The sequence below is a fragment of the Schistocerca nitens genome, chromosome 2 (genome assembly GCF_023898315.1).
Source record: "Schistocerca nitens isolate TAMUIC-IGC-003100 chromosome 2, iqSchNite1.1, whole genome shotgun sequence".
NCBI classification, from domain to species: domain Eukaryota; kingdom Metazoa; phylum Arthropoda; class Insecta; order Orthoptera; family Acrididae; genus Schistocerca; species Schistocerca nitens.
In genome coordinates this window covers 615151551-615170666 of record NC_064615.1, presented here as the reverse complement: position 1 = coordinate 615170666, position 19116 = coordinate 615151551, and the positions used below count along the sequence as shown (strand labels likewise).

The 19116-nt window shown below is 35.5% G+C and overlaps 1 protein-coding gene across 1 annotated transcript in view; it reads left to right on the top strand.

Annotated features, from left to right (window-relative positions):
- The window catches only part of LOC126236709 (esterase FE4-like), a 30673-nt gene extending 15799 nt beyond the window's left edge, over window positions 1-14874 (top strand). Inside the window, exons 6-11 of the mRNA XM_049946231.1 lie at window positions 5641-5840; window positions 7785-7950; window positions 11973-12154; window positions 12624-12756; window positions 12912-13032; window positions 14596-14874. Of these exons, the coding sequence (XP_049802188.1) occupies window positions 5641-5840; window positions 7785-7950; window positions 11973-12154; window positions 12624-12756; window positions 12912-13032; window positions 14596-14749 (956 nt within the window). The 3' untranslated portion in view covers window positions 14750-14874. The remainder of the gene's footprint in view (window positions 1-5640; window positions 5841-7784; window positions 7951-11972; window positions 12155-12623; window positions 12757-12911; window positions 13033-14595) is intronic.
- Window positions 14875-19116: the final 4242 nt, after the last annotated feature.

The window sequence follows — 19116 nt, the reverse complement described above, 5'->3', positions numbered from 1 at the left end:
TATAGCAGTAAAATCATACAGTGCAATAGATTTTAGAAGTAAAAATAGAGCAGCATACTGAGTATTCTGAATAGCTAATTTTAACACGTATATGACCAACACTTATACAAACCTGAGAAAACTAATGCATTCAAACTGTTTACTCAAAAAAGTCATACAAATAGTGGAAGACAAAAAGTATTAAGATTACAATGCTTACTTGAAAAGCTAAGGTACGACCATTCAAAATATTTTGAGAAATGGTGGTACACACCAACACAACAAAAATGAGTCCAATAAACTTGGGTCACAATATGCAAACTTTCCATCTGCAAGCAGAGAATCTGAATGTAATGTTCATTTATGATACTTTTCCATAGAGGTGTCCAATGATATGTCTGTCCATGCCAGAGCATCACTCTACCTTTTTGCTTCACACTGTTGAGATTGTCGAATTATATGACTTCTACTTTGTTTAGCACTAGGATGTTACAGATTTTATGATGTCTTTCACTAAAATATTTTTAAGATGTAACAAACTTCAAATTTGAAATCTGAAGATGGCAAGAAACAACCAAACTGCTATTTCCATTTCAAATTGTATATGATCGTGCTGAATGATAAACAAACTTAAGAAGAATTTTATCAGCTAAAGTAGTCTCAATTACCACTGAAATATCATTATTTCCAAAAAGACTTCTCTGCATTGTTCACTGTGTAATCTCATCAAATTGCATGGTCTTCAGATTAAAACTCCATGTCTCTTCAATATGGGTCAAAATTAGTAATAGAATGCAACTATATTTTTTTCAGCAACTTGTTTTGAAATATCCAGATAGTTTCATAAAACTCTCCAGGCTATTTCACAGTCAGACCAGCTTCCTAAGAAATGAAAGTGAGGCTGATACATGTGAAAAGAGAAATTTTTTAGCAAAAATACTTGTGCAATGGAACAAGGTTGGGAAAAAAGCACAAGAATTTTTGAATGATATATCTATTAAAAAGGAGATTGGAGCTTCAAGCAAAGTATTGTAAAAGACTGACAAAAACGCCAAATTTTATACAGATATTTGTAAATGTCTTCAAAATGATGTGGAAATTGTGAAGAGAACTGCATTGTCTGCAAAAAGTCTGAAGTTATTACCATCTTCCAAGTCATAAATAAACAGCATGAACACCAAGGCTCCTAACAAATTTTGCTGGGGTACACATGAAGTTATTTATACATCTGTCAAAGTCTCTCCACCTTAGATAATCTCCCTACAATTCAATCCCCAGTCTAGTCACAAATTATGTGTGATTTGACTGTATTTTCATTAATAAGAATTGATGGTGTCCTGAGAAAAATGCTTTTTGGGAACCAAAGAATACTGCATTCACCTGATTACCTCTAACCATGGCTTTCAGGATGTAATGTGAGGAAAATCACATGCTGATTAGTCTGTAAATGACTTACCAGTAAATATAAACTCCCCATCAGTTCTGTTTGCAGACGATACTTCTGTTTTAATTGAAGACAATGCAGAAACAATTCCAAGCTTCATCATAAGAACATTGGATATCTTAGAAAACTGGTTCCAGTTAAATGTGCTGAAACCAAGCTCTGCAAAAACCCATACAGTGCATTCCAAAACAAAAGATTCAAAATATGTGGAGCTAAAAATACATGGTAACAATTAACTTATGACAGAAGCTGACATGGTCGAATTCCTAGAAGTAAATATGGACAAAAACTTAAACTGGAATTCACATATTGACTTCCTATCAAATAAATCATGCTGTTTTGCATTTGGGGTGCCAGTACTTGCAAATTCCACTGGCTTGAGTTCATGAAGAATTGCTTACCATACTTATTTTGAATCTGTTATTAGATATGTTATAATTTTCTGTGAAAGTTCAAGTAGTATATCTCAAATACTGAAAATGCAAAAGAAAATTGTCAGATACATGTGTAATGCATGGCAAACAGAGTCATGTTGCCCATTATTTCAGAAACTAAAAATCCTAACTGTTCCCCCCATACAAACTTATGAAATTATAATCTTCCTACACAACAGACAAAAATTATTTGAGGAGAATCATTTTAACCACACATAACATGAGAAATAAATATAATTTTATCCTGTCCATAAACCAGTTGAAATTATATGCATGGACTTCACAGTATATGGGGAGTATATCTGGATGACAATATATAACAAGTTAGTGGGCAAAAACATATTAAATATGAAGGCAGAAATTTTAGAAGTGAGGCTATAACAGATTCTGTGACAGAAATATTGGTGTTCAGTAGAAGAATTCATAGAGGATGGAATGACAATTCGAACAATTAATTGTTACAATTGTTAACAATTAATTGTTACATTTTATTGTATGTATATAGAAAAAATCGTATTACTGTTATGATGCTGTTTGTTAACACCAGCTGTTCTGTGTTCCTGGTGAAAGTTTACCACAATTTTGATGTGTCTCCTGTACCTGAATCAGATAATTTAGATTATGTATGCTATGAGGCAAACAAGCCACAATTTACAATTCACAGTTCACAAATGTGGGAGAAGTCATTCTGTTGAGATACATCGTTGGGTTTTAGGTCATAATATGTAAATGCTCTACAACAAAGGGATGTCAAAGATACTGAACATCAGTTCTGCAGGTGAGTTTGGCTACTCTCCATGCAAACAGATGTGACCTGTGTTTTTTTTCTAAGCACGGCCATAGTTTTTCTGTTCTAAGGACATATAGTATACAATGGTTAAAAGATGGTTGACTCATGTGTAAATTTGGAATCAAGTGAATGATTTTATCAGACTCTGAGGCTTCATTTAATTTTAGCAATCACAAATTTTACAAAATGCCACAGCCACTAATATTTATACATCCATATTTGCAGTAGTGCAAAATTTAAATGGGAAGAATAATCCTTCATCTTACTTTGAAAAGTAGCATTTGAAAACAGTTCCCATTATTGTGCTTTTTGTTTGGTTTCCTCGATTTCAGTTTCTGTGATGTTCTTGAGTGTCTGAATCGAAACCAGTGTTTTGTTGACACCATTTACAGATGATCAGAATTTATTTGTCTTGAAAGAGGTGCTTCGGTAAGACTGTAGGGTGGTAATTTTTGAAGTCTTCATTCATTGCTGTTATGACACAAATGTTTTTCATTCAGAATATCTCTATCTACAGCCGTATCCTTTGATAACACCTACTGTGCAGTGTCGCTGTTTCTGTAGATCTTTTTACAAAGACCAGATACCACAAAGAATTCCTTCTTCACAAATTTTTCCGCTAGGTAGAAATACATCCACAGCATGAACAACTGTTTTTCTAGAGCTGAGCCAAGTCCTCTAAATGCTCATGCACACACCTAAATACGCCAAGTTTTTCCTTGAGATACAACTGGTCCTGTAAAAACCTGTGTAACTTTCCATTATATTTGTATCTTCTTGTGACTGGAAAGATCAGTAATTTAAAAAGTCTTTCAAATAATTTTAAAGTAGTAAATCCTTGTCTTCCTGTGAGTGCATACATCCTGTTGTTACTTATTTTATAATTTTCATCCTCAATCAGGACTAAATACTTGACATCCTACACAGACAATCCAAAGCAACTAGCTTTTGTTAACTGGGTGGTCAGAAAGATTCTGAATGGCTTGTGAAGGTGTTGCAAGGGAGGTTGTGCTGAGAACTAATTGTTAAGAAAAAATTTAATATGTTACATTGTTTCCCTGCTATTTATGATTGAAGTTTGGCAATCAGGACCTGGCATGAACAAATTCAAGCAGCTTCCAGAGACAATGTTGTCAAAAGTGTTATTTACTTGGTTTTCTCAAACTGAGCAAATGTAGCTTTTGCTCATCTTGCTTAAATTTATCATTTCTGAAAAAGGCAGTTTTTACAGGTAATGTGTATTCCAGAAAGTGGTACTCACAGAGCCAAAGATGTCTGTGATTTACCACTTTTTAGTGCATGCAAGTGCTTTAATTTGTGTACAATGTTCTGAGTGGTTAAATTCAATGGTAAATAACTAAAAAATGACACAATGTATCAGTATTTTACTTAACAGTTATTCTTCAGCATGACCTTCCCTAAAACACCCTTACAAGCTTTTCAGACTCTTTCTGACCACCCTGTATATCTATGGGTCAATAAATAATATACAAATATGCATCTTTATGAAACTTCAGGGGAAATGGTTAAGGAAATATTAATTCCATAAAATATGAAGTTACACATCCACCAACTCAAACTTGAATTACAAACAAATACACATATTATAGTTACCAAAAATGATTATGTTCCTCTTACTATCACTCTCCAGTTAGTCAGAGTGATATACACTGAACAGCAAAAATATTACGACCACTGCTCAACTCGATATTGAACACTGTCTGGTGGCACTGCAGTCACATGAAGTGGTGAGAAAAATACATAAGTGGAGCAGAGATGGATGGGGAATCACCCTAGTGAAGAAATGGAATGCAAATGGGGAATATACATTGAGATAAGTGACTCTGACAAAGGCCAGTTTATTATCATGCAGAGCATGTGAATGAGAATCTTGAAAATGGCAAAGCTAATCAAATGTTCACGTGCTACTGTCATGAGCAGCTATGGAAACTGGTAGAATTACGTGGAACTAACACTACACACTAAGTGATTAGATGCCCAGGACTCTTTGCAGATCATTGGGTTTGAAAGCTTGTATCCTCAGTAAAGTAGGATAGACAGTGGTCTGTGGTATATCTGCTGAAAAAGCACAATGTTGTGGCATGCACAAATGTTTCAGATCACACAGTTCTTTGTATAGTATTGAACATTGAACTCCACAGCAGGTGACCTCAACATCTCCAAATGTTGGCCCAATTACATTAACAATTATGACTGAAGTGGGCACAAGATGACCGGGATTTGATTTTGGATTATTGGGAATCCGTTGGCTCTTCGGATGAATCATGTATCTTGCTGCACTAGGTCAATGGTCGTCTCCACAAATGCCATCATCAAGGTGAACAGTGGCTCCAAAGGTGCACCATGCCATGGTAACAGGCTGGTTGGAGCAGTATTATGCAATGGAAAACATCCTTCATGCTTGATGTCTTTCCTGACAGTGATGTCATTTTTCATATAACTGTCCATGTCTCCAAGCCAGAATGGAGAAATGTGCTGCAGTGGTTTGATGAGCATTGTAGTTAAATCATGTTGATATCTTGGTCACCAAGTTAGCCTAATGTGAATCTGGTGAATCTGATGGCACCCCTCTGGGTCATTATCAGATGCTGCCATCATATACACAAATCAGTAGCCTATTATTTATGGGAATTACATGACTTGTCGGTAGACATCTGATGCCACATCCTTCCACAAACCTGCCAACAGATAGTAGAAGCCATCATGTGCTGAATCGGTGGTGTATTGCATTCCAAAGATGGACCAACATGCTATTAAGCATGTGGTCACAATTTTTTGGCTCATAAGTGTATATGTGGAACACTATGTACAAGTGCCAAAAATTTAATTAATGCCTGCACAATAAATTATCATGACATATATTAACAAAAGAATTCATGTATTTTCTTATGGAACAAAGGTCTAGAATTGACCCAAAGGCCCTTATTTTCTTCCTTTTACATACTGAATGAGCAATTTTTGTGCATTCACAGGTCTTTTCAAGCGTGCTATAGCACAGAGTGGATCTGCGCTTAGTCCGTGGGCATTTACTACAAATGCTACAGATAGAACATTACGTTATGCTTCCTACTTGGGATTTATTGGAGAAGGCACTTCAGAGCTTATGAGTTTTCTGATGACAGTTGATGCCAAGGAGTTTGTGAAAGCAAGGGGACCAGCTCTGGATCCAGAGGTAATGTTCCAAATTTGTCAGCTGTTGAGAGTTTTCATAGACAGAAGTTGTTAGATTTATGTCGTTAATTTGAACAACCTACACCATATTTAACTTTCAAGAGATCAAAATATATAATGTTTCATAAGAGTGTGAATTAGCACAATCTGTGTTTATTTTTCATGTGTTTGTTCATCCAAATAGTCTTAAGAAGATGGACAGAGTTCAGGCAAGTGATGGAGTGCAATTTAATAGCTCTTCAGTCAACATGATTACAAGATACTTTAATAAATAATTTAATATTATTTAATAGGAGAAGCAATTAATGATGCACATTATCTCATTTTTGCAATTGAAGATCAGAGGTCAGATATGTCATTGAAATTCTCATTTAAACAGTCCCTCACTATGCCTCTCACTGCACGCATGATGATTTTGTTTGCCATGTTAATTCATTTTTGATGAGTCCTGTGACTAGCTTCTGATGTATTAAGATCTGCTTTTATGATACCGCAATCTTACCACTTCCATTCTGTTTTGTGATAGTTAAGGATACTGTATAGCCTGTATCCTTCCCAAATTCCCAGCAATTGTTCAGTTACGAAACAAAACATAAATTATGATTCTTTGGGTTTAGTCATTAAAGCTCAATTTCCATGGAGAATCGTTGTGGAATTAAAGGATGAAAATTAGTTCCACGTGAAATAATACTAATGTATCAGTGTGGTTCTCAACATTGGTTTCTGAATTTTTCTTCCACTTCTGAAAACTCATATATTTTATCATAAATGAAGCTAAAACTGAACCACAACATTTGTTTGAGGGGGAGATTTAACTTTTAAAATTTTTTATCATCTCCCCATACTAAAAATAGAGAGGTTATTTGTAGATGAAAATATCATGAGACAGGAAATGAAATAAGAAAGGAGCATGTGTTAGTAGGGCATGCAAAATGTTCACTTACAGAATTGAAAAAAAAAAAAAAATCTTTGCAATAGATAAATGGGAATGAGTTTATTCTCTATGAAAGAGACACTAATATTAAATAATTTTCTACTTTTTTGACAAGTTCATCAAAGGAAAATGATGAGCAGATATGAACTGATACCTTAGTCTTTAATATACATTTTAAAATTTCTGTAATCAAGCCCAGAGAACCACATAATGCTGGCTGTCCACCATCATGAACCTCTGAAATATGGTGCATTTGGTTGCAGTATGGGAAGACATGAAGTCACACAACTCTCTCCCATCTTTTGTCAGTCTTGTAGATAATGCAGGTACCATTACCCACTCAAATACCTCCTCAGTGGGTCTCATAAGGCTGAGTGCAACTGTTTCACTGCAGCCACCAATGTAAAGATCTATTATAACACTGGAGATTGAAGCCTGCTCATCAACATGACAATTAGATCAATGACCTCTCAGGTAGAGAGGCTGTCCCTTAATATCTATACATGAAACTATATTTCCTCAGCAAAATTATGCCTCTAGATAAAGCAAAATGCAACTGATAAAAAAGTGAGCTACTAGGGATTTACGTTTCCCACGATCATATCATTCTAGTGTAAGAAGGGAAAAAGGCTTCATTATATTTCCTTGTGGATCTACCTGTGTTTCAACTGTTTGTACAAGATGGATGTTGAGCAAATTCCATTTGACTATAAAGACAATTAGTTATATAAATCCTTAAAAACATCCTGACAGTGACATGCACACTACTTGAGCCATGTAAGACAATTCATGATTTTGCAAAATACTGGCAGTGTCGTTATTAATAGTTCCATGTTAACGCAGTACCACTTGCATATGTAAATTAAGATTAATTTTTGGGTATAGATGATAGGAATGACTACACTCACAGAGATTTTGGTTGTACATTAATTTAAGCAAATGAACTTGTAACATAACTTGCAGCAGTAGATAATAAACAAATAAGTATCATGCACTTTTTTTTCATTCCAGGACCGTAAAAATGCCCTTATCTGTGTATGGGCTCCACATGTGGAACCAGAAAATGAAGGTGCATTTCTGACTGAGCATCCAGCTAAACTGATATCAGAAAATCAGTATATACATGTGCCATACTTAACAGGTGTAACAAACTATGAATTGCTTGTTAGGACACAAGGTATGGAAATAGATTATACATATGTTTGTTGGTTAAATGATGGGATGTAACACTTAAGACAATATCTGCTTCATAGTAGGGCTAAATTGCATTGCCTATCAGTCTTTTCAATGCAAGGGCATGTGAAATGTACAGAATGGTAGAAAAAGCACATCAAAAAGGTCATATTACTGGCAATGACAAAATTATTTTATTCAACCCCTAATAAATTTTGATTTCAAAATAGGTTTCAGTTCACAATAGAATGATAGCTAGATCAGTTATGATTATGTAACCTTTTTAACATAATGAATGCAAGAAAATTGATAATTTATATTGATATATTTCTAAATGACATTTGAAGTTTTGGAATTGAAATTTTTCATATCTGTCTTTCAGTAACACTAAATATCTTCGTTTCATTGTCCAATGTTATTCAGTGATGAAGCAAAATAATTGCTATCATACCACTCCATGCATCTGCAAATCTAAAAATTCTCCAAAAAAGAGCAAATACACAGTTTCTAATTCATCAACTGGGAAACCTATTATCATATAGCTCATACAAACAGATCCTTTATTAATAAATTTAAGAATGATTTACCTCAACTTTGATGGTGGTTTCCAATCATCATTGCTTTTGGTATTGCTAGTGGTATTTTATTTGCTGTCTTTTCCATTACATGTACTACTGCACTAAAAGCAGGTAGTTGGGGGTTGTCAACAGGAAGGCAATGCTTTATGAATGTAGCAAAGAGTTTACCTCTGAATATCACCAAGGTACACAAAATGAATGAAACTACTTACACTTTAAATCATTTTAAGTAAATAGTATACATTTAATATATTTAAAACTTTTCTTACTGAAATTACTTTGGATATTTTCTTGGCACTTGAATTGATTTAATGATGAGCCTACTAGGGAAAAGCTAACTTTGTGTTTACAAAAGAAAAAAATCAAAACAGGAAAATGGTACAAGAAACTACATGTTAACATATTTGGCAGTAGAAACTAAAAGAAAAAAGTTGGGAATGGAGTAACTCTTATAGACTCTGGTATGATATGTGGTTGTAAAACGCTGCTAAGTTCTGATTATAATACAGAATTTCTAATTTGACATTAGTCACATCCACATCTGCATGTACATTCTGCAAGCCACTTCACTGTGTGGCATAAAGCATTTATGTATTCTTCTGGGAATGTATGCTCTTCAAACAATAAACCACCCCTTAATCAAACACTTCTCTTGTTGTGTTTGCCAGTGGAGTTGTTTGATCACATCTATAACACTTTTGTGCTTACTAAATGAACAAGTCAAATTTTACTAATATCATTTCCTTTAGTGAACAGTTAATCCAGTCTGTCTGATGAACAAATAACCTCCAGAAAGAGAATAATCATGCCCAAATTTCAGGACAATTCTATTGGCTTAAGGGTTTTTGGGTGCATAGTTTTCACAGTGACAGGTTTTATAGATGAGGAGAATAAAGTTTGTTATCCACAGCAGGAGTTGATAGATTTGGGTCACTACTGTGATGTGAGCATGTGAAGTTGATCAAGAGCAGACAAACTTCCCAAATGTAACAATTAAATGAAATGCTTTATAATTTGAAGTTATTATCTTAAGCGTAATGAATAGTAATATGTCTTCGTACAATAGTGACAAATAATAGTAGTAGCAACCTATCATTTCCATATTATATTATTCCATTCTGGACTTTCCACTTTTTGGAGAAATATTTAATCAAAATGGAGGTAGTCATTATCACAAGATAATAGTCCATTAAATTAAAGGAAATGGAGAGAAATATGGAAACACCAAGAGAAATTCCATCTTTAACATAAAATGCTTATGCTAGCCAAGTCTGCAGGTTTTTCTTCTGTATTTGACCATGAATAGCACCTGTGCAATGTCCTCAAAATGTTGCAAGCATCATTCATGATAAGAACAGATTTCTGTGTAGTTTTCAGGGAATTTTATGAGAGCTAAGTGAATTTGAACATATGCAAATTAGTTTTGTTTTACAGTTGGTTATTCTGTCACTAAAGTGTTCACTGTCTCAAGAGGCACAGTATTGAAGATTTATATCAGATACAGGGAAAGCAGAAAAAGTCATCCAAGAGTCACAATACATACGAAAGTGTGAATTGAGTGATGATGGACGGCCATTGAAGAGGTTTGTGAAGAAAAATAAGAGGATGAAGTGAATGTTGCACTTACACAAACCTGAAGTGAGCTCCAGAACTAGGGATTCCAAGGTGAATTGGCATTCTGAAACCACTCATCAGTGATGGAAATGCCTGTACTAGGAAAACTTGGTTCCAAAGTCATAAAAAATAGGCTATGGAGCAATGTAAAAATCATTTGTTCAGAGGTGCCTTGTCTTAATACTTTTTCTGTCTTTTGGTTTGGTTTACATTCCAAGGGGCTCAGTGATGATTTTTACAACAATGTCATGGAGTTCCATGGTTCACAAAGTCAGTCTGCAAGGCTGGATTACTTCTATGGATTATATGAACAGTTTGGCTGAGCAGATCCATCCCATGGTACAGAGATTGTTCCCCCGTACCGATGGTGTGTCAGGATGGCTGAGCCACTGCACATACAGCTCACACAGTCTGGGATTGTTTTTCTGAACACAAGGACGAAGTGTCACAGCTCCTGTGGCAACCACAGTCACCAGATCTCAGTGTCACTGAGCATTTGTGGTTTACTTTGGAGAGAAGTGTGTGCCATCACTGCCCACTTTCATCATCATTATCAGAACTTGCCACTGTTTCACTGTTCTGCAGCAAAAACTGTATAAGATTGCCTTGAAAATCATACACAATCTATATACATCCATTTTGAGGTGGCTGGAATCTGTCTCAAATGCCAGTAGTACTACTGCACCATATTAAGCATGGTAATATATTGTGTTCTTGGTGTTTCCATATTTTGGTCTACCACTTATACAAGGGGATAGTAGAAGCTTGCATAATAGCAATCACCATCAATGTGAATGTGAATGAATGAGACCTTTGAGATGATGCTAAAATGTAAGTGGTAATACATTATCTATACCCTGATGAAGAGCTGAAGTGCAGGGATTCAAAAAATTAGATAAAAGAGATAACAACAGATGAAAATGGTAAAATACCACACAGTATTAAAAATGACTGTGCGTAATATGCTACAACATATACAAGGTGTTGTCATTGCTATTAGGTATTCTCAACCATGACCTTGACATTTTTTTGCAGAGTGTGGATGTAAGTATGGATGGGGTTGTAGATATAAATGCAGTTAGTGTAACTGACATGGACATTTTATAACAGAATATAATCTACTGATGTAATAATTCACTATATATTACAGATCAAAATATAATATTAAAGACAAAGAGTACTCAAAAATAATAATGAAATAAAAAACTGAGGCAAATGTCCACTTGCAGTGGCAGTCAATGAATTGGTAGGTAGAGAAAAGCAGAATACAGTATGTGTGAGAGTAAATACCAGAAGTTTTATTACAGCATAAGAGCTACCACAGTCATAGTACCTCCATTTGATGCACCAACTTCTTATGGGAGTATGAATCCCAACTGATGAATGTTTGAGTACAGTATAATGTTCCCAATGTTTCATCACAGTTGTTTTTCCTTAACAGTGATGCCATTTACCTGCATATTCTTTGATGTGTCATTAACATTATCACTTCTTCCAAAAAGTACAAAAATAAACAATCCCTACACCTAACTGTTATACCCTTTTCAATTAAAATATTTTCTATCTGTTTTATTCAGACCATTCTCAATATAATCTTTGCACTGACTCCTGTCCTTGCCATTGCCCTATCTGATTGGCCCAGGTAGGAACTGTGCTCCCTCTCACACTCGAACAAAAACTAACAATCTGGGAACAACGAAGTGTGTTAATATCCTTTTACATTGAAGGCTGTTTCAGAAATAAAATATTACAACATAAAGTGACATATTTAGCCTAGTGATGCCTGTGCAATATTTTCAGTGGCTACATACATTAACTAAATTATTACTTACAGCCGATGGGCTATTTGCATCTGAAGAAGGTGCAAAGAATCTGAATGACAACTTTGATCTCTATGTTGCTGATGAACTTCGATTCTCAAGTAAAGAAAAACAGCTGCAAGTAGCAGAAGAAGTCCGGCAGTTTTACTATGGAGACAGTGAGATCACTCCTGCAAAGAATGACTCAACTGCAACTGTAAGAGCCAATCTTTAAAATTTGGTGTTATATGTATACTATTTGGAGAGTTCTGATTTTGTGTGCCTTTAAACAAAAGAGTAGTTGATGACTTGTTTCCAACATCAGAATACTTGTTATTGTTTTGCGAACTTCATATATGTGAGATATCAAATCAAATTTATTCTGTCATAATCCATTAAAGACCACAGGGTCCATGTATCAAATAATTCATAAAGCACCCTTAAAAACATTTTCATGTTTGTCAGTAAATTATGGGAAGGAAAACGTTTTCAGGATGTACTTTTGTTTAGTATTTCATCCCATAATTGCAATTTCAGTCTATTACGTTGTTCTCAAGTAATGCCTCACTACATATTGTGTCAATGCATGTCATTCCTTTTAAGATGGCACTGTCCTGGTGAGTACCATTATTCACTAATTAATGTTGTTCATGTTCATTTCAGCACAACTTTAAATTTTTTTTCAGATGCTCTCTGATCTCCTTATTGTGGAAGGAATAGATACCACTGTGCGGAATATGAGTAGAGATTCTTCAGAACCTGTTTACTACTATCAGTTTTCTTTCAGTGGACCACTTAATGCATTTCCAGATTTCCCAGGTAATTATTGTACATTCATATAAATATCGATGAAATATTAACTCGTTTTCTTCTTCCAATTTTCAAAACTCAATAAAAGCAATTCAATACTTCTAAATTGTCGGTAATTTCACTTCCATAAAAGAATAACTTTTTATACTATCTAAATTTCACAGGAGCTAGCCATGGAGATGACAGGAGATACATGTCTTATTATGAATCTCTTGAATCAAGTTCAGCAGGACACCAAACAGCAGTGCAGCTGCTACAGATGTGGACAAATTTTGTCAAATACAGGTAAAGAAATTCATTCCATTCAATCTATTGCTTGATGTATTTTGAAGATCTAATTATGAATGAGGTCCTCACTTTTGTTTATATGTGCCTAAAAGGCCAGTATCCATTGCAAAGAACTGCTAGAGACCTATTAGTTATGATTAATTTGGTGTTTCTTTTTAAGTTGATGATCATCATTATCATTAATTGGTGGTCACAAATTAATGATAATGATAATCATCAACTTAAAAAGAAACAAGCAGATGCTTGTACTCTCAGTCTCTTCCATTTCTTTCTGTTGAGTGCAGTGTTTGTCCATTTTATGTTGATGGTCATTCTTGCTGTCTCCTCTTGTATGTTATCTCCTCACCTAATTCAGTGTCTTCCTTTTCCTTTCATTCCATCTGATGTCCTTGAGAGGGCTGGCTTAGTTCTGTGTCATTCTTGCTATTTGGCCAGCCCAGCTCAGCCATCTCTTCTTTAGTACTTTAATGATGTTACAGTGTTAGTAATTCTTCATTTTTTGTATCCTCCATTCCATGTCATTTGTAACAGATACAAGCCTAAACATTATCCTTGAGACTTTTGTTTCAAATATTAACAGTTTCTCTTTATCTTTGTTTCTCAATATTAATATATTACATGCAAATAATGTTAATGGTATAACAGACAATTGATACAAATGAACTTTGATGTTAGTACTAAATGTGCTTTTTCTTAAGATATTGGTAAAATTAAGTATTTTGTTCACTGTTATTTGAAGGGAATCTCTATCTGTATCCATTATATTTTTGTTACTAAGAAGGATCCCTAATAACTTGAGGCAGTCTAATGTCTTGAAAGCTAATCCATCTACAGCCAAATACGCATCATTTGTGAAATAGTTTTAATAAATCCTCTGTTGATCTCTTTTATTTATTTATTTATTTATTTATTCATCCGTGGAACAATAAATATTGTATGGATGTCGTCAGTTTACAACACATGAGCACACATTTACATTTACAATGAAACAGGTTTCTCATATTTTGTGTAGTTTTTATAACTAGTCATACACACATTTATAATTACATAATATTTTGGTGATAATGTCATATGTTGCTAATAATCTACATCTATGTTAAATATTCTTTTACAGTATAACAACTTTTACTTACTAAAAAGGTTTTAAGCTTTTGTCTGAAAGTGAGGGGCTCATTTATTTCTTTAATTTCTTGTGGTAATTTGTTATACAGTTTTATCCCATTATAAAATATACTTTTTTGCGTCTTTGCCTTGTTCTTTCTATCTAGATGGAGGTGGTGACAAGCTCTTGTTTCATGGTCATGTATTAGGCTGTTTGTGTTGTACATGTTGAGATGAGAGTGAATGAATCAAGTGAACTGGGTGTCACAGTTTCTCAGTTCAGTGTACACCTCAAATATTCAGTTTTTAAAGGGATAAGGAATTTAAAAAAATCCATGCCAATCTTGAAAAACTAACCTCCTACGTTATTTAAATTTTGAGTTAGACAAGCTGCATTAATATATTAAGAAGTCACCAGATTTTGTCATGTGTCTATAATTTTAAATTATCTCCTTTCAGTGATCCTAATCCATACACTGGTGGAGTAGTTACAGCAGACTGGAATGCATATAAGCCAGATAACCCTAATTATCTAGAAATTGGCTCCACTATTGAACCTGGTACAGCACCCAACAAGGAACGCATGGATTTCTGGCACAGTGTTATGCCATAAATTAGACGTAGTAAAACATGAAAGTTATTGATGTGTGTTTAACTTTTTGTCACAAGAAGTGTTGATGAAAACAAATTATGTAAGAGCAATGAAAAATAAATTAAGAAATGATGCACAATAAGTAACAGGTTGATTATGCCTTTACTTTTTTCATCATCTTAAATCTATTAATATTTCATTTATTTTGTGTTGTAAGTGCGGTACCTACCTATTTAATCAGTTCTGCCATTGACTTACAAATATGAGTGGAAGTACTACTGTGTTGAAATGAAGTCATTATTTTTGAGGTGTCTTCAAAACACCTTTACTTCCATTATCCAGTTTAGTGATAAAGATTTCTAACATTTGTGTATTTTAATCAGGTCTTGGGATACACTGAAGGCTACTACATTTTACTAGTATTGCTTATATGTTCCATTACACATGACTTGACCTTGCAGTAAATAAAACATTATCACTATCCTAGAGTGATAATCAGTGTAGTGACACTGTAATTCACTTGTAACTAATTGTAGTTAACAGTATGATTATCATCACCATAAACCAGTTGCTGCTGGAACATGTCCTCCTTTGAAGCCAACTGACTAGCAAACTCAACACATTCACACACTCGCAGCTACAGCAATCTTCCTGTGACTGAACAATGTGTCCCAACATCCTATACACTCAAAATTCACAACCTCAGACCTTATTTGCATGACTGACTATATCTGCTTCTCCTTTGAATAAAGGATATGTAGAGAATCTGGAGGAACCCCTCCTAATCACTCATGATCTTAAAATGTGTGTCTGGTTCAGGTTGATTGACAGTTGCTTCATGGTTTGATTCCAGTGTCATCACCTCTAATCATATTTGTCCATGCCCTTATTCTCTAAACTCATTTCATTTGGTCTTCTACAGTTTACTTGCTACCTTCCAGGATGTCTGTCCATCTCCATAAAACTGTCGGTTGATACAAAGCCAACTACCCACCAAAAATTTTTCCACTTCAGTAGCTGCTACTCCTTATATACCAAAAAGTCTCTCTCATACTTGATAGGCATCCATGGGTGACCTATCTTCAAAGAGAAACAATCTCTTGCCACATACGCTGAGTGCTTTAGTGGGACCTTCACAGTCAGTCATTACCATCAAAAAATAGTCCAAAATAGGTATCCCATAAAACATATTTACAGGTTCTTAGTTCTCCAAGCACTCCCATTAATCATCGGTGAAGGAACGAACTCTCACTTTCAGTATCAACCTAGACTTGTACAATTCAACTGCATTGGAGTGTACTGAGAAAATTGACACTTCTTGAACCTTCAGTAACAGGAACCAATGCTACTTTTCCACTGAAGGTGCAAGTGAATAACCTATGATTTTATCCTCCACGCTGCCCTCCAATGCTAAATTTGTGAACCCTTGATGCCTCAGAACATGTCCTACCAACCGGTCCCTTCTTCTTGTCAAGTTGTGCCACAAACGCCTCTTCTCCCAATTCTATTCAGTACCTCCTCATTAGTTATGTGATCTACCCATATAATTTTCAGCATTCTTCTGTAGCAACACATTTCGAAAGTTTCTATTCTCTTCTTATCCAAACTATTTATCGTCCATGTTTCACTTCTATACATGGCTACATGCCATACAAATACTTTCAGAAACGGCTTCCTGACACTTAAATCAATTCTTGATGTTAACAAATTTCTCTTCTTCAGAAATGCTTTCCTTGCCATTGCTAGTCTACATTTTATATCCCCTCTACTTCGACCATCATCAGTTATTTTGCTCCCCAAAATAACAAAACTCCTTTACAACTTTTAGTGTCTCATTTCCTAATCTAATTCCCTCCGCATCACCCGACTTAAATCGACTACATTCCATTATCCTCATTTTGCTTTTGTTGATGTGCATCTTATACCCTCCTTTCAAGACCTGTTCATTCCGTTCAACAGCTCTTCCAAGTCCTTTGCTGTCTCTGACAGAATTACAATGTCATCGGTGAACTTCAACATTTTTAATTCTTCTCCATGGACTTTAATACCTACTCCGAATTTTTCTTTTGTTTCCTTTACTGCTTGCTCAATATACAGATTGAATAACATTGGGGACAGGCTACAACCCTGTCTCAGTCCCGCCCAACCGCTGCTTCCCTTTCATGCCCCTCGACTCTTATAACTGCCATCTGGTTTCTGTACAAATTGTAAATAGCTTTTTGCTCCATGTATTTTACCCCTGCTACCTTTAGAATTTGAAAGAGAGTATTCCAGTCAACATTGTCAAAAGATTTCTCTAAGTCTACAAATGCCAGAACTGTAGGTTTGCCTTTCCTTAATCTAGCTTCTAAGATAAGTATTGCCTCACCTGTTCCAACATTTCTGCGGAATCCAAACTGATCTTCACCGAGGTTGGCTTCTACCAGTTTTTCCATTCGTCTTTAAAGAATTCGCGTTAGTATTTTGCAGCTGTGACTTATTGAACTGATAGTTCAGTAATTTTCACATCTGTCAACACCTGCTTTCTTTTGAATGGGAATTACTATATTCCTCTTGAAGTCTGAGGGTATTTCACCTGTCTCATACATCTTGCTCACCAGATAGTATAGTTTCGTCAGGACTGGCTCTCCCAAGGCCTTCTGTAGTTCTAATGGAATGTTGTCTACTCCCGGGGCCTTGTTTCGACTCAGGTCTTTCAGTGCTCTGTCAAACTCTTCACGCAGTATCGTATCTCCCATTTCATCTTCATCTACATCTTCTTCCATTTCCATAATATTGTACTCAAGTACATTGCCCTTGTATAGACCCTCTATATACTCCTTCCACCTTTCTGCTTTCCCTTCTTTGCTTAGAATTGGGTTTCCATCTGAGCTCTTGATATTCATGCAAGTGGCTCTCTTTTCTCCAAATGTCTCTTTAATTTTCCTGTAGGCACTATCTATCTTACTCCTAGTGAGATAAGCCTCTACATCCTTACATTTGTCCTCTAGCCATCCCTGCTTAGCCATTTTACACTTCCTGTCGATCTCATTTTTGAGACGTTTGTATTCCTTTTTGCCTGCTTCATTTACTGTGTTTTTATATTTTCTCCTTTCATCAATTAAATTCAATATTTCTTGTGTTACCCAAGGATTTCTACTAGCCCTCGTCTTGATCCTCTGCTGCCTTCACTACTTCATCCCTCAGAACTACCCATTCTTGTTCTACCGTATTTCTTTCCCCCATTCCTGTCAACTGTTCCCTTATGCTCTCCCTGAAACTCTGTACAACCTCTGGTTTAGTCAGTTTATCCAGGTCCCATCTCCTTAAATTCCCACCTTTTTGCAGTTTCTTCAGTTTTAATCTACAGTTCATAACCAATAGATTGTGGTCAGAGTCCACATCTGCCCCTGGAAATGTCTTACAATTTAAAACCTGGTTCCTAAATCTCTGTCTTACCATTATATAATCTATCTGATACCTTCTAGTATCTCCAGGATTCTTCCATGTATACAACCTTCTTTTATGATTCTTGAACCAAGTGTTAGCTATGATTAAGTTATGCTCTGTGCAAAATTCTACCAGACGGCTTCCTCTTTCATTTTCTCCCCCAATCCATATTCACCCACTATGTTTTCTTCTCTCCCTTTTCCTACTCTCGAATTCCAGTCACCCATGACTATTAAATTTTCGTCTTCCTTCACTACCTCAACAATTTCTTTTATCTCATCATACATTTCATCAATTTCTTCATCATCTGCAGAACTAGTTGGCATATAAATTTGTACTACTGTAGTAGGCATGGGCTTTGTGTCTATCTTGGCCACAATAATGCGTTCACTATGCTGTTGGTAGTAGCTTACCTGCACTCCTATTTTTTTGTTCATTATTAAACGTATTCCTGCATTACTCCTATTTGATTTTGTATTTATAACCCTGTATTCACCTGACCAAAAGTCTTGTTCCTCCTGCCACTGAACTTCAATAATTCCCACTATATCTAACTTCAACCTAACCATTTCCCTTTTTAAATTTTCTAACCTACCTGCCCGACTAAGGGATCTGACATTCCACGCTCCAGTCCATAGAACGCCAGTTTTCTTTCTCCTGATAACGACGTCCTCTTGAGTAGGCCCCGCCCGGAGATCCAAATGGGGGACTATTTTACCTCCGGAATATTTTACCCAAGAGGATGCCATCATCATTTAATCATACAGTAAAACTGCATGCCCTCAGGAAAAATGACAGCAGTAGTTTCCCCTTGCTTTCAGCCGTTCGCAGTACCAGCACAGCAAGGCCATTTTGGTTAGTGTTGCAAGGCCAGATCAGTCAATCATCCAGACTGTTGCCCGTGCCACTACTGAAAAGGCTGCTGCCCCTCTTCAGGAACCACATGTTTGTCTGGCCTC